General features: G+C 31.7%; 1 protein-coding gene across 1 annotated transcript in view; it reads right to left on the bottom strand.

Annotated features, from left to right (window-relative positions):
- LOC127708382 (uncharacterized) overlaps positions 1-16,219 on the bottom strand; it is a 199,686-nt gene extending 183,467 nt beyond the window's left edge. Inside the window, exons 1-5 of the mRNA XM_052213243.1 lie at positions 16,148-16,219; positions 5,819-6,115; positions 2,032-2,316; positions 1,130-1,441; positions 466-543 (exon numbers count right to left, since the gene is read on the bottom strand). Of these exons, the coding sequence (XP_052069203.1) occupies positions 466-543; positions 1,130-1,441; positions 2,032-2,242 (601 nt within the window). The 5' untranslated portion in view covers positions 2,243-2,316; positions 5,819-6,115; positions 16,148-16,219. The remainder of the gene's footprint in view (positions 1-465; positions 544-1,129; positions 1,442-2,031; positions 2,317-5,818; positions 6,116-16,147) is intronic.
- Between the last annotated feature and the right edge of the window lie 11,683 nt (positions 16,220-27,902).

Below are 27,902 nucleotides of genomic sequence, written 5' to 3'. Positions count from 1 at the left end.
CATTTACTCCTTTTGTTTTCTTACAGGACAGAAAAAAATGTTTTTTAAGTTATTGATTCTAATACGTGTAGAAGCAAGAGCAATTATTGTACCTATTTTTGCAACAAACGATTTTGTTTGTTAGGGAACCGTTTAAATAAAAGTTTTGATATTATATTGTACAAATGACATTAAAAGTTATACCCTGAAACAATATTATTCCACAGGTCTTTTTTTAAATCAAACTAAACATTTGCTTACCATTGATTTTAACAAATCCATATCCTGATTGTTTTTCTTGTCCATTTGTGCCCAAAATGCCATTTCCAAATGTACACATATATTTACCACTGTTCTGGTAGACTAATTCCGTTGATACTTCCGGAAGTGCCAAAATTCCATTTTGTCCGATTGTCAACTCTCGAATCATAACATCATAAAAAGACTTTTGATAACAATTAACGTATGTGTATTCATTAGGATTACCTTGAATTCTGCACTGAACATTCCTTGCCTTATCTGTTTGCTGGAACGTTTTATTTTCTACTTTTACGCTCGGTGCATCTAAAAAAATATATTTGTAAGTGTAACTCTGTAAGAAGTTCAATTAGAGTAATTTTGTCGAACGCACGAAATATTACATTGAAATGTTTGAGCAAACAGCCTTCATCAAATGTTGATTTCTTTTTAACTGATGAAGGCATTATTATTTATTTCAGACATTTTTCATTTTCTTAAATATTTGAATCTTACCAATTGAGAAATGCAAGATACTATAATAAAAAAAACCTCACCCTGTTCATGATTCAGGCGGAAAGGGTTGAGATCTTTGAAAAACTAGTTTTAACATATTTTTGTGCCTGTTCCGGTCGAGAATATCGTCGTTGGTTGTCTGTGTCCTGTCTAGATAGTGTAATTAAAATTTTACTGTTTTTTTTTTAACTTATTGGTTTGTTTTGAAATTGACAAACTGTGTAGACGGCTGTCTATTGACTTTGACTGTTTGTGACCGTTAATTCAAGTTGAATGTCATAGCAATCAGTCTTTTCATATTCTTAATCAAAACAATTGTAAATCAAATTCGGTATATAGTAACCACCAATTATGTTCTACTTTGAGTACAAAGGCTAATAATTTAGAATCTACTTACATTTGATATTGAGCAATGTGCTTGACGACACATTACTGCTTAAAATATTACTGGCTTTACATGTTACCATTTGTCCGTTATAGGTTCTGTCAACATTGTAGATTAACGTAGATATTACTGTAAACATTTCTGTGGACGAATTAAAGGTCTTAGTTTCGGAGGAGTTTATTGTTACATCCATATTAGTTTGTCCAATAAGCCACGTAACATTAGCTGCAGGTCTACTACCATGCGAGGTACAGGAAACATTTAGTGGCATGGTCTCTTCTGTACCTACAGATTTCTGGTCGAATATTGGCGAGATCGGTTTTACTGAAAATATACGCATTTATAAATTTTTACCCTCTCGATAATGTAATATATGTGTTTCCGAGATGGTTTCATGTTTGTTCAAAAATAATATATTAAGTTGTAACAGTTTCAATTCTTATGAAAATTTAAGTAAGTTTATTTTGATATCCCCCTTACAGTATAGTCTCTAAATTGTGATACATGATTGTTTCTCATTAGTATAATTATATCATATTTACCTTAATTTTATTGATCTGGTATAATAATTTATAAGATATATCAGGGTATCAAATGTGTCTATGTTGAAACCTGTATGTTGGTTTCAAGGTGTCGTTTTGCTATTTCTGTAGTGTAGCGGCTGGCTAAATGTTGTATGTCCACTACTCTTTTACAAAATGTATATATTTACCACACGTTTCAGATTAGTTTGACATATTGATTTTACTTCAACAACTTAAAAAGCATTGATAAAACTTTTAATATGCAAATATATCTTATTTATTTCATATCGGATTTAAATTATTATTGTTCATCCCTGTTATAGTTACAATAACAAAACCTTAAATATTACTGGTTTTCTCAAAAACTAACAATTTCAGCAAATATCTTACGGGTGAGATACAGCTTTGCTGAATCAACCAATGGATAATGTGAAATCTCTTCGTTTCCTGCATAACATGTAATTGTCTTACGATCATACGATCTACTGATTTTTGGCAGTGTGTATTGAATAGATTGGTTGCCGGTAGCAACTGTAATTCCTGATATCAGCAGTTTCATATTTGGTGGTGGTTTTCCTCCAACACCTCTGCATGTTACCATCAAATCTAGTCCTTCTGTAGCTGGCAGTTTGTCATCTGGTAACACATCAACTATATTTACACTTACTGGTTCAACTGAAAATGCAATATACTTGATAAACCATATCAACCACTTTAGTAAAGAAGGAAGTACGTGTACGCTAAGTGAAAATTTGGAATTCTATTGGAAAACTGAAATTATATACATTCATATGTGCATCTTCAATGCTAGCTATAGTGACTTGTTAGTCGAGGCGTGTTTTATGGCTATGCAGTATATATAAGAACGCAACCATGCTCAGAATAATTGTGTGCGATACATTAAATACACGATTCCATATTAATGCGTTTGCATTCTTTTCTCTGCACGCGCGACGCCCTTGCAGCTACTCTTGCTGAGGATGTTTGGTTAAATTAGGTGTGTAGCTTTTCAGCAACGTCTACTTATTGTGAAACGGTGACAGATGTCCAGACAGGGAAAAGAGGACCAACTGAAAGCAATGATATTAACATAAAACAACCATTGATAGGTTTACAAAGTTAATACAATTTTTAGCACAAACTATAAACAAACATGATCAAGTTCAACACATGCAAGGTTTATGATACATTGTAGATTGTACATGTATATTCCCCTCTTCAAAGATTGAAGGCAAAATCTTAAATCCAAAATAAGAAACATCTATAAATATCTTGCTTTTTCAACATTGGTGTTGATGTTTAAATTTCAGACTAATTGAGTTATAATCAAAATTAAGTAATGTTTGCCCTTTTTTATCTTACATAGGTTAAAATGCCCCAATACAAGAGAAATTATTCATATGTTATATGTATCCTTATAAGAATTCTTTTTTTAAATAAAATAATAATTTGCCTTTCTATATCTAGCTTTTTAATAAATAATCAGAGAAGAGCAAAAAAACATGTTTTGAATATTGGCCTTAGGCTTGTTAGCAATAATTTGAAAATACAATAATACAATTTAGTATAAACAGATAAGGTGTTCAATATTTGCACCAGGAGATATTTGGACTTATTTCTTTTGAATTTAGAAAATATTACAAATTTACTGATGAAGTTTGAATTTTGTTCCAGTCGAGTGAATTTTCAGCTTCTTCTTGATCTGTATTACTTTTCTTTTTAGTTGCTTTTAAAATTTAAAAAAACTTGAACGATACTTTTTAATTGTACTTAGTTTGCAAGTAGTTTTTCTAAATTTGTCTTAATAGAAACTATGCCTTTTTTGACATTTTATGGAACTACATGTATTTTTTTATCTTGATAACAGTTAGTTTATGTATTTTGTATGCATGGAATTTATTGATATGTCATAATGTGTGTCTATATTATTGTATTGTCGATTTGAATAGCTCATTAGAGCATGTGTTATATGTATGTGTTTACTAAATATCGACTCTAAGTAAAACTTTGAATTGAATTGAATCGAATCAACAAGCCAAATATCTCAGCCCTAGGTCAAAAGACAGTAAGTCATGGCCTGGTCAAGTGTTTCTTGCCAAAAATACATTTATCATCCTTGAGGTCAAATTTCAAGGTCACATGAAGGTCATTATTGTAAGGGGCCACACCACCTCATTATAATACATCCACATGCCAAAGATTAAAGGCCTATGTCAAAAGACAAAAAAGTTATGGCCTGGTCGTGTTTCTTGCGAAAAAAATGAAATTGACCGTGAGGTCAAATGGGTCACACGAAGGTCATTATGATACAAGACCCTTAACCTCATGATGGTTCATCCACATGCCAAATATCTAAGGCTTAAATCAAAAGAAAAAAAAGTTATGGCCATATGTATTTTCAGAATGGAACTTGCTCTTATTTATTGAGGGTGGGTATATTCTAAACTTGAACAGAAAACAATCTGGCGGTTAAATTGTTATAATTAAAAATAGCAGACTAATATAGCACTACAAATAGTTAGTTTAAAAAAAAAACGACACTTTTTTTTTATTAACATTTATTTCTTAAAATATAATTTTTGGTCGGTATATCTTAGACCCCCTTTTTATTTCAGACTAAAATTAAAATCCATAATAAAAAACTTACAAATAAAGGGTATCAATCAACTAAAAATTGCCTGAGTTATCACTTTTAACTATGCTATTGTCAATTTAGGCTAAACTTTTAAAAAAAAATAACATATATACCCCTATACCCTGTTCTGGAACTTCCAAACTCGGCCGAAATTAGCATGTGACTCATGCCATATTTGGGTGGCCATATCTTTTTTACCAAAGGTTCAAATCTTTAAAAAATGTACATGATGTTCAGCTAGGCCTAATTTATCAATAAGATAAAAACAAGAAAAATTATACGACAGGGTATAGTGTTGGGTACCACCTTAAATATGTTTTATTGATTTTTCTGCATTGAACTTTGGGACTTGTTTGCCCTTTGCATTGCACAAGATCATATCTTCAAGTGTACAATTTTAACGTTATTGTTGTATGAAATTAACTCTGATATAAGAGAGAAGGAGGAAAGGATTTCACATCAGCAAATCAATTATTTTGAATTAGCCTCAATATCGATGAGCAGTCTTAGATACGTTTTGTTTATTATATTAGTTTTTCGATTATACTTTTGCTTTCGTTATTGTTTTACCGATATAAACGAGTTAAAAGTGCTTAAACCTGTGTTAATCATTTTTATATGTTCTTTTTATACAAAAAATGTATGTGACGTTTGTTATTCCACTGAAGAGTTAAAGGGTTAGATTGAGATCTGGAAAAAACATAATATATTTACGCTATGTATATAGTATCGCTATGGCATGACATCTATAGTGATTACTGAGAAACTGATCGTCAGAAAAACTTAGCGTTTACCAATGAACCATATGAATGAATATGAGGCCAAGAAACGCAGCATAAATGGTACTTTTTACTTTACTTTAGAACAAGTTTATAAACTACACCACAAAGAATATATGCGAACACACAATTTCATTGAAAACTCAACTTCTTGTTCATGCAAGATGAACTACCAAAATCAAATGTAATATCAAGAATTATGAATTGCTAGATGTATATTCTGCTCTACTCTGAATGGGTTTCCCCGATAACACCAGCTTTAGCGAAAGCAAAAGCAAAAGCAAGAAAATCACCTGAACTGACCTTGATTGCTCCTCCTAGAAAAGCGTCAACCACTTAATACACTAAATTGTTCTAAATAATTTGTTTGATTGGATATGTTTTATCAGTTACTAATCTACGTTGGTGCTCATCTCGAATAGCATTCTGCATCTAAACATGTTGGTGTTTGTGTGCATTTTTGAAGTAAAATCTGTATGCAGATTTAAAGTGAAAATTGTACATTGATTTAAAGCAAAACTGAACTATAATAGTATTCCTTTGTTATAATGTCCCTCCTTATTACCAATACCAGGTATAAGAATCCTATCAATGATTCAATTCATGTACTTTAGTATTTCATTTCTTAATCTCTCCCGCGATAGTCAATCCACCCTAGCTCCTTATTCCCGGAAGAAATTTGCCCGGTCCAAAAGACTATCAGCATAATGAGATACATGCAGAACTGCATTTATTTTAAGTATTGTGATACAAAATGTCTTACCAATAACAATCAGCTGTGTTATGTATACTCTTGTAGTACCAGAAGCAGAACACTCATAATTTCCCTCGTCACTTTCTCTTATGTCAGATATATTCAGATTATATTCTCCAATTGTTTGATTACCAGAAATATTCAATCTCTTTTTAAGGTCTGTTGGTAAATTTGGATTTGTTAAATTATTTTCTGAATAGACATTATGAGAAATAAACCAAGATATTCTGCCACTGCCCGTGGCTGTATATGGACATTCGAGTTGTACACTAGAACCTTTGAGAGCTGACAATGCATATAATGATGCTGAAAATCAAAATTAATAGAATATATAGCATTATAATTATCGATGATGTATTGATGTACGCGGACGTCAACTAAACATTTTGACTTTTTAAATTTTGAATTTCAAATCATTGGACACGACCATGTCTTTTTGCAGTAAATTATTTTGTTATATGAAATCTACTGCAAAGTACAACAACCTATTTTATAGTGTAAAATCGAATGACTCATATTAGCAAGTTGAGATAACCTTCAGTAGCTGCGATCATGTGAGCACGAGTTAAGTTTGTTCTGAACTAATTTTTATTGTACATTAATCATGTTATTTCTCAAATATCTAATGTAAATATTGCCAAATGTGCATTTGCCTATCACTCGTCAGAGACTGTTTTTTAAATTAACACTTTATGTTTCATGGCTATTAATGATTGGTCTGATTGTAGATCTTTGATAGTGTTTTCTAAACTAGGGACAATTTAGATTCTGTCATTGTATAAACATGTGTTTGTTATGTCTACGGATTGCAGTCTCATTAACGTAAACAACAATTATTGATCTCTTTTTAAAAGTATGATCCCACTGTCAGAAATTTTATTTCACTTACAAAATCATAATTCAAAAAATCAATATAAGAAATGTTAAAATTTATGTTCATATTCAAGTCATTCATTTTGGCTGAGTAGACTTACTGATAAAGGTTATATTGTTACCCAGTGGGCACTCGACGTTGTTACAACATTGAAATTTGGTTGAAATTTGGTCGTGACGTTGATCAACCTAAATTCAACGTTGATCTAACGTTATGGTATACAACGTTGTTTCAACGTTGAATTAACGTTGTTAAAATCAACGTTTAAACAATAACGTTGATTCAACGTTAAGTTAACGTCAGTCATTCGCGACAGAAAAATCTCATTGTCAAAATTGAGGGGCACAGATATATTTTAATGAGCAGATCGGGCAAGGGGCAGTTTAGTAATATAAACGATTGTATAATCAGTGGTTACTCCAGAACTTTTTATAATACTTATAAGGGGGTCCACTTACTGCCATAACTTTAGCATGAGGGGGCTTCCTCCTGTCATCAACTTCCATGATCCCTATATAATCAACCATTTTTTCCCACAAAAAAGGGGGAAACCGGACTGTTTATGCATGAAAAGGAGTTTTACGCAATAACAAGGAGTCAGGAGACTTCAGCAATAACACATAACACATCTGCTTTTTCCCTTAAATTTTTTTTTTTGTGTTTATTTTTTAAGTATCTTTAGGTTAAAAAAAAAAACAGTTGGAATCAAATATTTAGTAATTTGTGTTTGATGATTCTCTATTTTTTGGGGGGATCTCAAAGCCTGTTCATGCTATTTTAATTATATGTATATCTGTATGAATATGATATGTTCTTAGTTTATGTTTTTAAAATCAAATCGATTTTTTGAGTTGCTTTCTTTCAATTAAATAGATAAGAGAAATTTTCAGTTTATTTATATTATTTATTATTTATTTTTTATTGATTAATATTTAATATATATATGATCTTAAAATATCATCGATGTACAATGTATTCAGTATAATAATTGAGTAGTTTTTAAATTTTCGCGGTATTTCAAGTTGAGTTCCGAAAATTTTCTTTCGGGTGCGCACGCAAGCACGTGCACCTCGATTCAACATCCGTTTATAAAATTTTGAAAATTAACCTCGAGATATTATCGCAACAGACTGATAAACACATAGTGAAAGGAATATAAAAACAAGAGTAGACTTTTCTGTATAAACCTCTTGATATTAGTGTAAGTATATTTTACAGTTAGATTAACGAAGAATCATAATATATACAAACACATTCAAATGTTCAAATTATTTATCTGCATGTACATGTAAACCATGTTTACGTTCACAGAAATTGTGACAAGGTCTTATCTTACTGAATCTGATTCATTTTCGTGTCAAAACAGTTTAATGATTTGTTTGCATATATCCTCCAATTAGCGAACTAACATAAAACATATGGCTAGCCATGTACAGAATCAGTAATATCAGAAAAGGGGGAGGGGGTCATCGAATACCAGCCAATTCGTTCCAATACAACTCGATATCATATAGGGTGTGTCTGATACACACAGAAATGGTCTGCTCTTAAGCACTGTTTTGGTCTTTTTGGTATTATCGTAAAATACCAGTCATCTGTGTTCGTTTCATCTGTATATGAACATTATTTTAATTGCAAAACACAGATCTGGTTAGAATTCATGCTTTGACTTGTTATTGATGTAAGCTTGGACAATTGTTTCAAATGGACATGTTGCGTTTTATGATTTGAAATATTTTTATTTTTTTTTTGTTATTGGTAGAATTTGATAACAATTCCGGCTTTAATACACAACTTTTAGTATGTAATAATTCATATTTGTGTTCTTTCTTTTCCATGCTTTCAGATGCTGTTCTAGTCTGCCACAAAGAGATAACAGAATCCAAAATATCTAGCCAGTATTCAAGACGTTTGACGTGTGCCCCACAGAGAGCAGAACGAGTTGCCAGGCTAAAGAATCTTTAAAATAAAATATTTTTTCATTTTAAAAACCTAATTTTTTAATTTCTATAGTTGATTTAGTGTCAGTAAAAAAAGGCAGTGAAATTAAGAAATACATTATTTGGTGTTCTGCATCTTTTTGTTCGGTTTACTCAATTGTATCGGGTGTATAGATAATGATTGAATGAGTAAACAGCTTGATGATGTTATGGTTTGTTCAAAAAGCCTTAAAGATAAATGTGAGAAAAAAACATATCCAGTATACCCACAAAACGTCAAAATTCAGATCGACATGATATCAATAAAAATGAAAAAAAATCAGAAAATAGAACTAAATATCGGATAACAAAACTCAAAATGAGATCTTTTGTTTTTAAATGGTCCTGCTATGTATTCACATTAAACAAAGGAGGCATTTTGTGTCACTGTGTCAAACTTGTTGCATTTACATGTTTTTGAATAAGTTCGAAAACTTGATCAACCAGAATCAAAACAATGTGCTGTAGTAAGTTGATACATGTGTTCTTTTGCTCAGAGAAATTGATGTGCTAGAAAAGAAAGATTTGTTGATACTGAAATACTTGGTTTCAAATGAAATCTTGATATTCTAACTGTCTCTCCCCTTTGGTTTTGATTTTCATTGTCTTATATTCTATTTTAAGAGTTGTCACTTGTTGAGAAAAGAACTTTTGATGGATATTCTAACTTAAAATAAAAAAAAATGGCTTTTGTTATTTCATAATTTAGGTATCTTATTGTTGTATTTGAACACGTGCCAATAAGGATTAATTCACACCTGAGAACCATCACTTTACCTAAATTCAACCAACCTACCATTGACATGATTTCAACCTAACCCGACGTGATTTCAACCTAAACCCGACCTGATTTCAATCTAACACAGACCTGATTTCAACCTCACTGAACCCGATTTCAACATGTTTTCAACGTTAATATAACGTTGAAACTGCAACGTTGATTCAACGTCAGAATTTCAACGTCATTTCAACTTTCAAATCTTGTAACAACGTTGAAGTCTGACATTTGATCAACGTTGATACAACGTTTTGTGCCTGCTGGGTACTTATTCTTTCGACAAATCTTTTTTTTTTTTTTTTTTTTTGGGGGGGGGGGTTTGCTTATTTACAGTTTGAATTACCCAAGGACCAAGTGAGCTATTGTCATTGCTTGACGTACGTCGTCGTCGTCCGTCGTTTGTCGGCGTAAACTTTAAAAAACTTTTCTTCTGAAACTATCGAATATTGCCAAACTTCAGCTGAGTCATTAATCAACAGACATGGCCGCCGATTCTCAAATAGGACAAAGGGGTAGACCGTAGTTTTTTGCGAAAAAATCAACAACATAAAACTAAAACAGTCAAAGCAAATCTGACATGGGGTATAATTGATCAGAAATTCAAGGTCGATCTGTTCTTAAATTTTAAAAAAGAAGTCATTTCGTACCTTGACCATTTCGTACCTCTGCCATTTCGTACCCAAAATTACAATTTTGTACCCATTATTTACCATTTCGTACCCACAATAGAAATCATTTCGTACCCTATGGGCCAAATGCATCTACCATTTCGTACCTCATGGACTAGATACATGTTTACTATTTCGTATCATATATTTGTAAAAGTTATAATTGTTTTAAGATATAAAACATTAATTTTGAGATGTATTTAATATTTTTTTTAGATTACATAAATAAAATGCATCCAGCCATAGAAATGTTATAAAGACCGATGATTGGTTTGATTAATCAACACTTGGAAACTTTAATAGTTTTAATTACACTTTGTTTGTTTGCAGGATTTATCCTTGATTAATTTTTCAACTCTAAAAATATGAGGTTAATTAACCAACAAAGGAATAATTATCTGCAACTGTTTTTATAGTTATTTCCAGTTGTTTTCGTTAGGAAATGCTGTGAAAAAGGACACAAGCTGATATTCACCCAAGAAGGAAGCCATGAATAAAAATGTTTGCATAAGAATTGGCACCAATTTCAAATGGTACGTGTATTCAAAAACAATTATAATCCAAGTAAATAGCATGCTACCTTTTTAAAACAATACGCCATTAGGCGCGTGTCTTAAGTATATGTAATAGAATGATAATCATTCTCTTACAAACTTAGAAAAGTGTAAAGTGCTCATGGCTCAAATGATCTCTTGATTGGTTTTATTCAAGAATTTGTTTCATTGTCAGTAATAGTTATCCCATGAGGACGCGGTGTGTCAGTGTAAGATCACCACGATGGCCGGAGGCCAAGGGTGATCTAACACTGAGACACCAAGTCCGAATGGGATAACTATTTTACATCCCAGCTGTTTAAGATTAGACGAAAAACCATTTACAATTCATAAAATCTAGTTTAGAACGCCACACAACCATTATAATAAACTTTATATATTACTATATAATATATACCCTATATGATCCCCGAACACGATGTTTAAATATGAAACCATGTCAACTCGCCCCACTGGCCAATCGGCCCACACTAAATTGCCACTTTCTAAAAAATTGCCCCACTCTTGTTTACCAACTCTCCCCACTTATGAAAAAATGTAAAATCCCATTGAACAATCAGTCTGACAACTCGCCTTATTTATGAAAAGAGTTAAAATCCAACTGAATAAAGGTCTGCCAACTCGACCCACTTAAGAAAATATCTTGCTTTTTTGCTACCTTTAAATATAATAAATTACTGAGAATTGGTATCCAGTCGTCCTGGTGTAGGGGTATGTGTCTTGGGTTGATATGCTAAAGGTCTTGAGTTCGAATCCCAGCATAGACAATGGATTTTTTCTACATAAATTTTGAAAGTATGACTTTATTCTATCCTTTATAAGAATATTTCTAAGATTTATTGTGGATTAGGCATTCCCGCCAAAATGTTGCAAAACAAAGGAAAGCATGTAAAACAAAGAAACTTAAGCTGTGGTTATCTGGTCAGATCACCCCTGGTAGAACAAAGGAGCTGGGATGTTAGTGCAATGTTTATAATTAATAGATGACTTCCCTTTTAGGCATTTCATGTATGTATTGGTCTTAGTGATGTAAGGAATTTACTTTTAATTTGGAAACTTTTAATTAAATCGTGTTTTAGACATTAGATGACACAACGTTACAATGAAAAGGTAGAAATTGCATAAGTTTCCTAATTGTGAGTATGTGTGTAAATTGTGTTTTAGTGAGGGATTATCTAATCGTTTATTTACAGTTCAATTGAATAAATTCAAAATCAGAGATAAAACTAACTTGTATTCTACAACCAATTTTATTCCAGCTCTTTACATCAAATACTACTTAATAAACTAAAATTAAAATGTTCAAAGAAAATGCTTTTAACAGGAAAATCAAAAGTAAATCCAATTTCCTGTATGTACCGGTATATTGGAAATGACTATTCTTACTAACTGCGAATACAGTAATCTGAGTTTTGATAAGCGTAATATATTTAATTTTAAAAGTTTTTTCTTTATTTTCTCTTTAGCAATTGCTTTGATATAACTTGGTTTTTTTTTGTAATTTGAAAGTTCTAGATATTCACATAACACAATCGGTATCAATTGTACTGCACAAGGAAACTTCAAACTTATTTTGATTATTTTTTGTTTGTTTCAAAATTCAACTTTCAATCAATAATCCTAATAAATGTGCTTCGGGCAGATGTAACTCATTTTACATAAGTTCTTTGTTTTGAACTGTAGATAGGCCTAACCAAAAGGATAATCCCTTACTAAGAACATAATTTAAATTCATTCTTCACAATTGAGGAACACCAAATTCTACACTTTCATTGGTCGAGAGCACTTTGCTATATTCTAAGTTACAAGTGTAAAAAGTAACAAAATCAATGTTATCGACAGAAAAGTGAACTGTTACTAAAGCGCCAGCTAATATATTTGAAACGAACATCTTATTAAAATACAAAGTTTTACAGATTTCAAAAAATTTCGTTTATTGACTTTATTCCTATGTGTATAATATCTAATAGGTGCTTAAATTTTAAATTTTAGACATTTTTCGTGACCTCTACCGCCTTACAGTAGAAGGTCAATGAGACTGTTTTAACCAAGAAATAAAACACATATAAATCCTCCACGATGTACAAAATGCCATACATACAAACCTTCCATGAGATACGAGATGGTATACATACAAATCTTCTATGAGGTACGAAATGGTTTACATACAAATGTTCCATGGGGTACGAAATGACATACATACACATCTTCCATGAGGTACGAAATTGTATACATATAAATCTTCCATAAGGTACGAAATGGCGCACATTAATGAGACATTTTTTACCAAGAAATGAAACACTAATAAATCTTCCATGAGGTACGGAATGGTATACATGCAAATCTATCCGAAATGGCGCACATTAATGAGACAGTTTTTACCAAGAAATGAAACACTAATAAATCTTCCATGAGGTACGGAATGGTATACATGCAAATCTTCCATGAGGTACGAAATGGTATACATACACATCTTCCATGAGGTAGGAAATGGCATGCATACAAATCCTCCATGAGGTACGCAATTGTATACATATAAATCTTCCATAAGGTACGAAATGGCGCAAATTAATGAGACAGTTATTACCAAGAAATGAAACACTAATAAATCTTCCATGAGGTACGAAATGGTATACAAGCAAATCTGCCATGAGGTACGAAATGGTATACATATAAATATTCCATGATCCCCTATAAGAGTTGTTGCTAATGAAAGACGAGTTTTATTCATTATTTGCAGAAACCGTGACGGAAAAAGGAAAACTGTAAACCGCAACATTGGTCATCACAATAAGATCTACAGATAAGTCATCATGCCAAAAACTGTCAATTGACCACTTAAAAGGAGCTGTTGAAAGACGGTTTTAAACTTATTCTTGCGTTTTTGCAGAAACTATGATAGAAAGAGAAAAACAGCAAACTTATTCAGCATGATAAGATCAACAAACTAGTTATTATTGCCGAAATCGTTCATTGACCCTTTATAAGAGTAATTGACATTTAAAGCCGATTGTTCATTTTTTGCATTTTTTGCATGCACTTTGATTGATAGAGAGAAATTCCAAACAGCAAAAATGTTCCCCATAATAAAATTGATAACTAAGTCAACATGTCCGAAATCGTCAATTGACCCAGTATAAGAGTATTGCCCTTGCATATTATGTAAAAACTAGGATAGATAAAACAGCAAAAAGGTTCAGCATTATAAGATATATAAATTAAATAAACGTTTAAATCATCAATTGATCCTTTAGGAGTTTATATCGTGACGATTTTAATTCGTTTTTGCGTTGCTTTTTTTTTTTTTTTAGAAACAATGATAATTAGAGAGTAAACTGTAAACATCAAAGCCATCAGGAGATAAGTCATCTTGCATGAAACAGGAACTATGATCTTTGTGTCTAACCCACTCGGGCAAAACATGTTTCGACTTCATAGTATCTAATATCCAGTACAATGACGGACCACTTGCAGACAGATAGATAATAGTTAGGATTTCTGTTTACTTTTTTTTTTATTTGTATGAAATTATATAGATACACATATCACTATTTTCTTTTATTGTGACATGTCACATTTTCAGTTCTAGATAAATGGAGATATATGTCAAAATGCACGGCAAAATGATGAATAGAGTGACCCTTAAATTGAACTTGTTTAATGTCTCACATAATTTGCGAAATCATAGATATATACATGGAATTGCAAAATTCACTTCTTTAACCTCAATATTTGTATTTCTCTGCATGGAACGAAAGAAACGGGGACATCATTCGTAAATATAAATGAACATGCAAACATCTTATACTTTTAGGTATTTCACATCCAATCTCTTATGGTAATATTCTATACAAATCACAAAAATGTCGGCATTCACCTCAAAAGCTAACCATACCTTTAAACAGACTTATTCAGAACGGATATAGTTACGATACTGTTGTCAGGTCATTAAAGATGGCATATTTTGGTATTAATATTGATTCACTCATAGGGTCTTTGCATCGGAAATTAAACACATTTATTCTAAAACCAGTTGTTTGCATGATACGTTATATTCTTCTCATATATTTTATGACGGTATGATACTAAACCCCTAACGGGAGGGATTGTGCTTGATTTTTATATGATGAATTCATAATTTTTCAATCAGTTTAATTGAGGTCTGGTATGTCAGTAACTCCTAGTAATCCTTTGTAACTTTATGTATCATTGTCATTTTGCTTAGTTTTTTTTTGTTAATTATTCTGACATCGGACTTGGACTTCTTTGAAACTGAGTTTTACTGTGCGTATTGCTGTGTGTTTGTTTATTCTACATTGGCTAGAGGTATAGTTATAGTTATAGATAGTTCAGTTAAATGTTTTGGAGTTTAGTGTGACGTCCATTTTCATTGAACTAGTACAATTTTTTGTTAAGGGGCCAGCTGAAGCCCAACTATGGGTGCGGGATTTTCGCGCTGTATTGATGACCCATTGGTGGCCTTCGGCTGTTTTTTACTCTTTGGTCGGGTTGTTGTCTCTTTGACACATTCTCCTTTTCCATTCTCAATTTTACTATATATCTTTCTCTTCATGTATTATGCACAATTTAAGAGAAAATAAACATTTTTATTTCTTATGCAGCAAAAATACTGCAATCTGATTGGTTAATTACCCCGGTGTAAATAACACCCCACCCTTGTTCACCCCGGGATAAATAAAATTTTGCCAAAAAAATTTAAAAAAATAAAAAATTGCCAAAATAAAGAACAAAAATAAAATGTCAAAAAATAAATTAATAAATAAATAAAATGTCAAAAATATATATATATATATAAAATAAATAAATTTGAGGACAAAAATTTGTAAAAAAAAATTTTAAAAAATTAAAAAAAATTTGTTTTCCCGAAAATTGCAAAAAACAAAATTTGTTTTCTGAATTTCCCAAAAATAAAGAAAAAAAAATTTGACAATACGCAGCAACGCGGCAACATCAACGTTGAAAAAATGTTACACTGGAAATTTTTCATTAGCATTTTTCAATTTTACATCCCGGTTTAAAAATGAGTAAAGGAATTGTTCATAAGAAATAAATTCGTTATCTTGGTGTAATCAGGGGTGTACGGAATTTTACACCGTTGTTGAAAATTCTGTACACCCCTGATTACACCAAGATAACTAATATTGTTTTAAATATTATCACCAAAGTAAGACCCCTTCGACCAGATCGTTAATAAATTTCTACATAATTTGTTTTATTTGATTACTTTAAAAGCCGCATCTGTCCGCTCATCCATGTCCATTAAGTATAAAAAATTATATAGAAGACTTTAACAGGCTTCAAGGATCAAAGTAAAAGATAAGTTTTATGATAATATCCCTGCAGAAATAAAAAAGGAAGTGTGACAATTTTAACATTTTATATAAGCTATCGAGAGAAAATATGGTAATTTAAAAGTAAGATAATTAGGAAATTAACCTGAAGTCATAAATTCAAACAAACTCACCTGGAGTTGTCAATATAAATATAACATTTATCAAATGGAAGTTATAAAATATTGTGTGCGTAAACTTTCGTGTTAAGGCCATCTTTTAAATATTTCTAATTCGTGTAAAATCAATTATAATTCAAGCAGGAAATAAATGGTACTTTAACAACGTTCGTCAGTATTTTTAGTTACATATTGTCTTAAGATTTTCCTGTGTCATAAAGACATGTCTAATAATATAAATGCTACCAATGTTATTGCAACAGATGCGCATTTTGACAATTCATGTCTCTTCAGTTCGATGCCATTTATTTTGCTAGCACATAAAGATGTGTCTCATAATTTGTGATTCTTTAAAAAAGAAGTTTTTACCACATTTTTCCAAAATCTTCACATGCCGTAAATTTGACATCACAAAACCAATTTCGTATAGCATATTACTTCACAATTATAATTTCTCATCGAATTGCTAGTAAAAACAGATTTTCCTCAATATTTTTAACCATAAAGAACAGTTTTAACATAATCTTTTCCAATGTTTACAAAGTTCGACATGAACCTTCCCTATAAAGACATAATTTAAATCACTGCGCATAAAAATGATTGAAATCAGATGAGGCAATCTTCACTTATTAAAAGTGTTGACGGACGAACGGAAAGACAGACAATGATTACTACAGGACACCACCGATTAGTCGGCATTGCCTTATTAAGATACCAGCATAGCCCTATTCCCCAGCAAAAGTAAACCAGAATCAATTTATTTGTACATTTCTGTTCTTTGTAAAAGACCTTTTCAACAAGTCTCGACACCGAATAATGACGCGTATAGTTTACAGGTGAAATGGAGCCATCGTATCAAAGATAAAATCATTCTTATATAACATAACATTATTATACTTACATATTCGATTTAACCATATTATTTTGAAAAGCAATGGATATTCTCTCATTTTATACTTATTACATGAATACAAAAATAATTTTCCATTGAATTCAATAAAACTGTTAAGGTGGCACGGAAGTATTTAAATCCCGGAATTTAGGTTGCTCTTTTGTGTACCCTACTTAAGTCAATGTATCTGAACAGTGTGATTGGACAATCAATACAGTATCTATTGAACATACTTTCCCAAACTGAGGGATGAATCCGTTGTAGAAAAATATGAAATAATTTTACATACAGGTGAAAATGAATTTTTGAGATTTTTTTTAATTTTGTATTCACAGCATGATAAAAGACCTAAAAGCACTCATGGTCTTAGGTTTATAAAGATAGCAAAACAGTAAACGGTCATGATACATATTCAAATTCATTTCTGAATATTATAATGAAAGTTCTTCAGTTATCTGTGTATGTAGAATTTTGGGCAGTGTTAGAAAGTGGTGAAAATTCTAAAAAGGCTATCATTATCCCTATGGGCCAGGAAATACAACCGTGCCACCTTAAAGGTTAAATGTTCTTTAAAATCTGACTAGTATATTACGAGTTAAAGTGCTTATAAGAACAGACAAACGCACGAATAGACAATCGGTATTTATTTTTCCCAACGTCGCGTTGCAGCCGTGGACATAAATAGTATATCTGTTAGTAAATTTCCTTATAAAATCATAGAGGCCAAGAGGTAATTCCAATATACTTTTCTGCTACACACCTTGAGAGAACATAATATCCCAATTGCTTTTGACATTGATCTGAAAAAATAAATATGGAAAGTGGACATCAGGGAACTGATTGAAAAAATGTAATTGAGAAATTTTCTTCACTATAATTCACTGATTCGGGACGTTCGTGATATAATTTTCTGAAACCTAGCCTAAAATTTAGATTGTTTTGAACTTTGGATATCAAATGACGTTGTTTTAATTTTGGTGTATAAATAATTAGAATATAAAATCCGAAATTCTTTAAACTCTGAAACGACAAATCATGTCTAAAGGATTTAAATAAAAAAAACTTCGGTGACAAGATACAGAAAAGCCGACTTTGGGTTTCTGTTACGGATGCAGCCATGGATAAATCAATATTTTGGGTCAATTGGTTAAGATGTATCATGTAAAGAGTTCCAAAACCAAAATGCAAGAAACTGGTTAAATCTGTAGGTGAACATCATTGGTATGTGGACTTATTTATATATTGAAGAAAGAAAGGAACATAAACTCCTTGATTATAAATTTTGCCATTTCTATAGCGTTAAATAGTGTCAAAGATATAAGGTTTAAGACGCGCGTTTCGTCTAGATAAGAATGATCATTGGCACTCAGATCAGAACAGTTCGAGGGCAAGATCTAATACGAAGTTAAAGAAGCATTTTTAAGCATTTCTAAATATTGTAATAATTAATTATCGATCTGATTTGCAAGATTTTGTATCAATCTATATTATTATTCACTCTAGCTGAGAAATTAAAGTAGAATAGACAAATGAAAATTGCTTTAGATAGAACATCGGAGGTTTTGAACATGTTATTTCATATCTGTGTTAATTCTCGAAGATAATGTATACATAATTGATATTTTATCCTAAAAGGCTTATTTAAATGCATGTATCTTCGTGTTTATTCCATTCAGGCCCAATTAAATTGACTTGCGAATTTAATTCATTGAAAACAACGTTACACATTGAAATACACTAACGTCTTAAGGTGTTTATATATCCAAACTCGCTCGTTTTGCCCGTGTCTGTAGTGACGTTTTGGATGTCAATGACCGTAATCTATATATTACCGGTAAATCATTGTCATGAATTTCGTTACCACAAATTACTTAAGCCTGCACTAAACTCTTTTATAGATACAAATATTTCGTTCACACGTTTGGCTGTATCTGTAAAAAACTTATTTCAGACGGAATAGCACATCTTAAATTTTACTGTGATGTTGTTTACCGAGCCCGGAAATTTATATACGATCAGGTAAACTTATCAATGATCCTTCAAATACACTTATTCTAAAAGGTTAACAATTCAACACTGCACTGTAACTATAGATCTTTGAACATTGTGTTAGTAATAGTAAAAGTTCAGTGATAAATTAATATTGATATTAAAAGACCTTCGAACAAAAAGGGATGTTGAGATCCCCGAGCCCGAAGTGCGAGGGGATTTGAACAGCCCTTTTTGTGAGGTGGTCTTTTAATGTCATGATTAACTTAATCATTGAACTTTTACAGACTTACAAACCGCCAAAAACATAAAAAAAAGTACGCTAAAAAACACTTGCAGAAGGCTAATTGTACGACTTTGCCCCCAGCAGAGCTATAGAAAAACAGTACATTAACGGGTGTTACACGGACACTTTTTAGATGATACACGGAGACTTTTTAGTTGTTACACGGACACTTTTATGAATAGGATCACCCGTGCATGATCAGTGAGTTCATGGGCACTTTAAATTTCAATTAGATTTGAACTATTTGTTTCACCGACATATTTCCTGTCTTTTTTTTTTAAATATTTACGTTGGCATCAATAACTATATTTTTTTCAAACAATTCCAGTATATTACTATTCATACCAGTACACTAAGGGATTGACCATTTAACTTCAAAATGGGGGTAATGGTTTTTTCCTAAAAAAATATTTTTTTATGAGAAAAAATAATTTGTGGTCAAACAGATGACAAACTGATGTTCTGATTCCTGATTTTCCGAATACCGTATACAATAGTGCTAATTTTGAAAAAAAAAAATATTTGGGTTATATCGTTGAAAAACTAAATCATTTTCTTACTCAGAAAAAACATACCCCCCTTTTGAAGCTTAATGGTCGGTCCGTAAATGTAATTTTTTTTCAATATATGGACATGAATAGTATTCTGGACAATGCTGAAAGTAAAGAAATGCTGGAACTGACGTTTATATTTCAATAAAAAAGACAAGAAATATATATATTAAAAAATCAAATCTAATCAAAAGATAAAATACCTATCAACTCACCAATGCACGATTGATCCTAAAAAGTATACATACAAAGTGTCCGTGTAATACATGTTCAAATAGGAAGCAAATCTTGAAGAAAACCATTCAACTTATGTCACCAATTTTGGACGGTAAGCTGCGATTGGATCATATTGTGACACGTGTTTAATCCTGATAAACACTGTTAGAGACATATAAAAACCTATAAGCATGAAATTTTAAAAAAAAATCTAAAATATATGCCTATATATATCTAATAACAAGACAGAATCCATTTTTTCATAACATTTCATTCACTAATGAAATAGGAAATTCATTCTTCTTTATACATTTATATTGAATTCATATATATTAAATTCATATATTTGGGAGCAAATGTACGATTTTTACATCGCGATGACCTTGAGGTCATTCCGATGTATTGCTATCGCCTAGATTTCCATTATGTAAATTAGTTTTGGGTTTGTAACCGATCTATAAACATGATAAATATGCGCACATAAACGAGTGCAAAATAACATTCCTTATCGTTTGATATAATTACATCTCTTCAATGAATACTGATAAAAATATTTTTGTTTACAACATAAATTAATAATATGAAAATGTTTTGTAGTTAAATATATATATATATAAATAAAAAAATCATTGATAATATCAATGCACACGTACCGAAAATTGTGTTAAAGCATGCGGAAGAATATCGCAAAGAACGTTTTGCGACAATACCGGCACGAACCGGTAACTCTGTAATTGTTTTTGCGGGAAAATATGAATGCCTACTGGTATCCAATCTTAGAAAAATCGAATTTTTACAGAAAAGTGTCCACCATGCACTTGCATTGCACTATTATTAGAATAGGAGAATAGAATGATATACAAATGGATGCAAGTCATATATATATGTAACTGTTATTTTAATATAATATATAACAACAAATCAGTGTTTACTGATTTGTATCACTACAATATAATAGTTATTACGATGAAGTTGAATTTCCTGTCATTTATTCATCATCCACGCACGAACTTGTCTCAGAAAAAAATATATATCTGTACATTAACCTCAGTTTCAGGTAAAGAGATATGTTGTTTTTTCTGAGACAAGTGCTTTTGACCATCCTCAAGAACTTGTGGTCATCCGATGTTCAGTACTTCAGTACTTTGATTATTATTTTTTAAGGGGGAATCGGGAAATGGAATGGCACATCCTGCATTTTTTCAACAAAAAAGGATCAAGCCTATTTATTTTAACCCTCCCCTAGTTCCGTTTTTCCCCCAAATAAAAATCAAATGTCAGCTTGCTTACCTCTGAAATATTTTTCATACATTACTTACTTGCGAAGTTGCATTTAAAAAAATATCATATGTGTACGACCATGACGACATTCATCTTTTACTTGACAAGGTTCTTTTTTATAAAATTATTAGATTCTTGAACTTCTTGAGAAAAAAACTCTCGGCTGAAGGGAAATGAAAATAAAAGTTTGTTTAAAACTTACATTAACTGGTATATGGCCATTTAAGTTTCTAATCTGTTTAATTTTGCTACCTCTTCTAAATGCAAAATGTGCTACTTTTTTCTTGAAACGTCGTACAAGTCAGATACAAAACAAAGGTAACAAAAAAAACAGGCCGGAAACAAACTGCCGTATAGTTCTTCTGCACTTGTAGTCAGGTCAAGGTCCTCGGCTATCGCCTCGGACCTTCACCTGACTACTCGTGCGGAAAAACTATCCAGCAACGGTTGTTACCGGCTTGTTTCTTTGTTACCTTTGTATTGTATCTAATACTTCCCCTGAATTGGACGAGTCTAAATATATTCAACTTAAATGAGAGTTAAACAGTACTCAGACTGACATATACAAATAACAGTTACATGTCTAGGTTAGTCTATGGAAAGGTATATACTATGAAATTTAGAGCGAGGGGCTTGCCCCGAGCTCTTAACTTCATTGTATATACCTTTTCAAAGACTATCCAATTTAGCACATATTTACTACTCGAGTAATCCTTTTAATTGGTCTATTGATAGTTTATTTTGGCTGACTACTTGTATCACAGGTGTTTGTAAAAAGGAGTTCATTAACGAAGTTTTGTAAATCTACTCACTAGTATTATTGTAAAATATGTGATTTCAAAAGGCCCTTCACTCCAGAATGAAAAGATGGTAGCTGCTGATGTAAGTATGTATGTAATAGTTATACACCGAGGGATAGGTGTGTCTGGATAAGAAACCCCGTCGGCCGGAGGCCGGAAGGGTTTATTATCCAGACACGCCGTATCCCGAGGTGTATAACTAACTTACACCCCATTCTAAACCCTACATTTGTTAACATTGATTATTAAATGAAAAAAAACACCGATATCATATTTATTGACAATATCAAACCATGATTTATAAGAATTTTTTTTATTACATGAAACCCCACTAGTAACCTTTCTTAGGGTATCTTGGTTCAAACTTTGACAAGTGAGTATATTTTACAAATGTCAAAGTTGTTTTGCATATTCCCGTTAAATCCATGTGCTAAAATGGATCAGCGGGTCAAGGTTGACCGTTTCGTGTATTCTTATTACAAACAAAAAATACACCATGCTCCTTGTATGCAGTTGTCAATATGGACGGGTATAAGACGGACGACATTTTGTGGCAAGCGTTGGATTTGGCAGAAGAGACTTAAGATAAAGGCAATATTATAACCCAAAGTACTTACCTGTATTAGTGTAATAAAGGTAATCATAACTGTATTTTATATCTTACGATTTTATAACACCCCCCCCCCCCCCCCCCCCCAATCTTCTCGAGAATTAACAAACATTCATATTCGGACATACTAAGGGATATGTGTGACCCGACTACCAGACACGCTCAACATACAAAGATACAGATTTAATATTTAGGAACTCCCTTTTTGGGGGCAAACAGTAGCTGATCAAGCTGGGGGTTCCCAACTCAAGAGAAAAAAAGGGGGGGTCTAACCATTTAAATGCATTGATCTTTTAAATAAAAGTCGGGTCCAAACCGCGGAACCCCCACCCCCAGATCGGCCAATGGGTAACCGGGGGGATGGGGGGGGGGGGGGGGGTCCCGGGAGTTAGAATCCCCATTTTTGTTAAAAGACCAATGCTTTAGAATAGAGACATATGACTGGGATTAAAAAAAAATACCTTCAAGCTTAGGAGCTTTAAAGGATTATTTTTGTATTCAAAATAGATGCTTAATTTTTTTTTTTTCGCTATTTGAATTTCCTAAAATGTTTTTTTAATATCTTGAAACAATTTGTAGTGAACACTATTTGTAATTTCTTATGTTCATGCTATTTAAAAAATAATGAATTTCTATTGTTACGAATAACAATGGACTTTGTTTGTGGGATGTAGAAGCAGGGGTTTCCAGAAACCCCGCTCGTCACACCCTGTGGTCAAAATCCTTTGTTATTCGTAACAATAGATCTATTCAATTTACACTTGTTTCAGAAATAGAAACTATGAAGAATAACAATAGAACTGGGGTGTAAACTGATATAAAGCGGTGTTTTACTATACATGTTCTTCTTACATGGTAAGATGACAAAATAAATTGACCAAAAGCAGGCAATAATTAAATTGCAGTGGAAGCTTTACATGTTTTGAAAACATTTTTTAATTTCACAGTAAAACTAAAGCTATAATAAATTTGAAACATAGAGATAGTTTGTCCCCATAGATACAGTCTAGCAGATAGGCATTAAAAAGCAACTACCAATAGATCAGAGATTATAGGTTTTGTGTTTTGTGTTTTTTTTTATTATTTCAAAGTAAAAACTAAAAGATTTATCAGAATATGTTTATATATATATATGGGTGGCACATTATCTTCAGACCGTGGCATAATCACAGTTTTTCAATTCATGACATCGTCCTGAACATGCATGAAATATTTGCCACTGGACATTAAGCAACCAATAATCAATAAATCAATCAATTCATGACGAAACAGATCACCTTCCTTAAGAAAGTTTAAAAAATTATCACCAAGTTGCTTTAATTTTTCTGCACAAGGTTTCATAGTACACACTTTTCTGTGTACAAAGTAATTGCATGGATGATACATTATCATAATTTTAAGATATCGTTGTACTCTAATCAAGGTATAAAGAACCATATCTATTACGTAATAGTTATACACCGAGGGATAGGTGTGTCTGGATAAGAAACCCCGTCGGCCGGAGGCTGGAGGGGTTTCTTATCCAGACACGCCGTATCCTGAGGTGTATAACTAACTTACACCCCATTTTAAACCCTATACTTGTTAACATTGATTATTAAATGAAAAAGAAAAAAAAAACAAAAAAAAAACGATAGCATATTTATTGAAAATATCAAACCATGATTTATAAGAATATTCTTATATTACATGAAACCCCACTAGAAACCTTTCTTTGGTTATCTTTGTTCAAACTTTGACAAGTGAGTATATTTGAATGTCAAAGTTGTTGTTTTGCATATTCCTGTTAAACCATGTGCTAATATGGATCAGCAGGTCAAGGTTGACTGTTTCGTGTATTCTTATTACAAACAAAAAATACATCATGTTCCTTGTATACAGTTGTCAATATGGACGGGTATAAGACGGACGACATTTTGTGGCAAGCGTTGGATTTGATAGAAGAGACTAAAGATAAAGGCAATATTACAACCCAAAGTACTTACCTGTATCAGTTTAATAAAGGTAATCATAGCTGTATTTTATATCCTACAATTTTATCAAAAACAAAAGCCCCCCCCCCCCCCCCCCCCTTCTTCTCGAAAATAAACAAACATTCATATTCGAACATACTAAGGGATAGGTGTGTCTGCATTAGAAACCCGACTACCAGACAAGCTCAACATACAATATTTAATATAGAGGAACTCCCTTTTTGGGGGGCAATCGGGTACTGATCCAATCGGGGGTTCCCAACTCAAGAGAAAGCGGGGGGGGGGGGGGGTTCCAACCATTCAAATGCATTCATATTTAATAACCGCGGGACCCCCAACTCCGGATTGGCCACTGGGTAAAGGGGGGGGGGGGGGGGGGGGGTCCGGGAGTTAGAATCCCCATTTTTTTTTTAAAGATTAATGCTTTAGAATATAGACATATGACTGGGATAAATAAAATTACCTTCAAGCAAAGGAGTATTTAAAGGATTATTTTTTGTATTCAAAATAGATGCTTATTGGAATTTCCTAAAATGTGTTTTTTTAATATCTTGAAACAATTTGTAGTGAACACTATTAAGACTATATAGTTTTTTCTTATGTTCATGCTATTTAAAAAATAATCAATTTCTATTGTTACGAATAACAATGGACTCTGTTTGTGGGATGTAGAAGCAGGGGTTTCCAGAAACCCCGCTCGTCACACCCTGTGGTCATAATCCATTGTTATTCGTAACAATAGATCTATTCAATTTACACTTGTTTCAGAAATAGAAACGATGAAGTATAACAATAGAACTGGGGTGTAACCTTTATTTAAATGATAAAATTTACAATTGTCAAAAACAATTTTTAGATCCAAAGATTTTAATAGCAGGATATTTAAAAATCAACGTGAAAACTAATTACAAACTATTTAATTTAATTTGGAACACAGCATTTTATTTCAAAATAGCCAGTGGCAATTTTTGTTTTAAATATCTTGATTACGATACAATTAAATCTTACCCTTGTGGTCATTCATGCGTAGTTACTTAGTACACAGGAAAAGTATGTACTATGAAAATTAGAAGGCAAATATAAGCAATTTGATTGGACGAGAAGTTGTAAGTATGTGCTAAAATTGCATTTAGAATATAGCAAAGTGCTCTCGACCAATGAAATTGTAGGATTGGGTGCCTCTTAATTGTGAAGAATGAATGTAAATCATGTTCTTAGTAAGGGATTATCCTATTATTTGAATCTATTTACAGTTCAAAACAAAGAGTTTCTATAAATGAGTTACAACTGCCCCGAAGCACATTTATCAGATTGAAAGGATTTATGACACAGTGATTGGAACTGACTAAAAGTTGAATGGTGAAACAAACAAAACTCCAAAATAAGTTGAAGTTTACTGGTGCAGTAAAATTGGTACCGTGAATGTTATTATGCAAATATTAATAACTTTAAATTACTAAAAAATTAAACAATACCAAAGCAATGCAAAAAAAGAAAAAATAATCTTTCAGATAAAAAAAAAACCTAAATCTTTATCTTTCCAACTTTGATTACTTGATTAGCGGTTGGGAAGAATAGTTATTTCCAATATTCCGATAAAAAAAATTAAAAAAAACAGGAATTTAATTTTGAACATATTAAAAACCTTTAAAGGCATTATTTTTGAACACTTCCCTGACATAATGAAATAGTATTTGATGTAAAAAGCCGGACCAAAATATTGGCTGTGAAATAAAATTTAGTTTTAACTCAAATGCATAAATTGATTTAAACTGTAAATAAAAAAAAGGATAATTCCTCACTAAAATATTACATGATTTACATTCATACTCACAATCAGGAACCATATTCAATTCCTACCTTTCTTTCTACTGTCGTGTCACCTAATATCTATAACGGATTTTAAAAAAAAATATATCCCAAATAATAAGAAAGTCCTTACATCACTAAAACTAATCCATAAATGACATGCCGAAATAGGAAGTCATGCATCAATTATAAACATTGCACTGACAATGAAACTAATTCTTGAATAGATCATTTGAGCCTTGAGCACTTTACAATATTCTAAGTTTGTAAGAGAATGATAATCCCTTACTTCATGATAAGTACTCGCTAACGCTCGTACTTAATCATGAAGAAAGGGATTATCATTCTCTTACATATACTAAAAACGGACCGATTAAATGGCAGTACATCATTTAATTATTTAGTTGTTATAAATTTTGTAGCTTTAGAATAACACCATTGGACAGTTTTATAAAATTTAGGGGTAAATTTATATTTTTGAATTCTAACTTTTCAAAATAATGATTTTTTATTTTATAAATGAGTAAATTAAAACCCTATACAGACCTCATTTACAATTGACCAATGAATGTTCTGCACAAGAACTTCTTGTTATATAAATTTGATGTGTTTAATCTGTGAGTAATCATGAAATAGATTCGTAAAGACCAGACCATATGAAAACTGTAAGTAAACTCTTCCAACAATTAGTTTTTCAAACAACTTCTAATCGATCAGACCTATATCCATAAGGTCCTTCACAATATTTAGGTTAATGTTCATTTTTGTTTTGATTCTGTAATTCCTATTGGACGTAACATGTAAATGTAAAAAAAAAATAGTGTTGTCTGTTCAGTCAAATTTTATTAATAAATTTTGTTTTGAAAATATTTTTTACCTTTCTTAGTTTTATAATTACCTGCCATAATCATATATTATAAAGCGTAATAAAACAGTGGATAAGACCCTTAGTAAAATTATTTAAAAAAACAAATTTATAGTTTTCCGTCATGTAGAAAATTGCAAAATAAATAACAAAATAACATAAAACATTTTGCACTATTATTGGGTGATTCAAATGGAAATTTTACATTAGAGCATTGTACAAGATCTTGTCTTCGTGTACTATGTACATGGAATAATTTATGAAGTTGATTGATTGTTCTTTGTTTTACATTCAATGGCAAATATTTCATGCATGTTCATGACGAGAACACATAAATTTTAAATACAATAGGTATGTCCTGCAATAGGAGGTCGACAGTGAGGTTGGACGTAAAACTTGGATTACCACTGGAAAATGAGGGTACATTGGATAAGGACAGAAAATTAGCCTTGCAATAGCTGGCCACATCCGGACACCTCAAATAACTGGTGCAAGAGT

Source organism: Mytilus californianus, unplaced genomic scaffold (genome assembly GCF_021869535.1).
Source record: "Mytilus californianus isolate M0D057914Y unplaced genomic scaffold, xbMytCali1.0.p SCAF_7, whole genome shotgun sequence".
NCBI lineage: Eukaryota > Metazoa > Mollusca > Bivalvia > Mytilida > Mytilidae > Mytilus > Mytilus californianus.
This window is presented reverse-complemented; position numbering and strand designations above follow the sequence as displayed.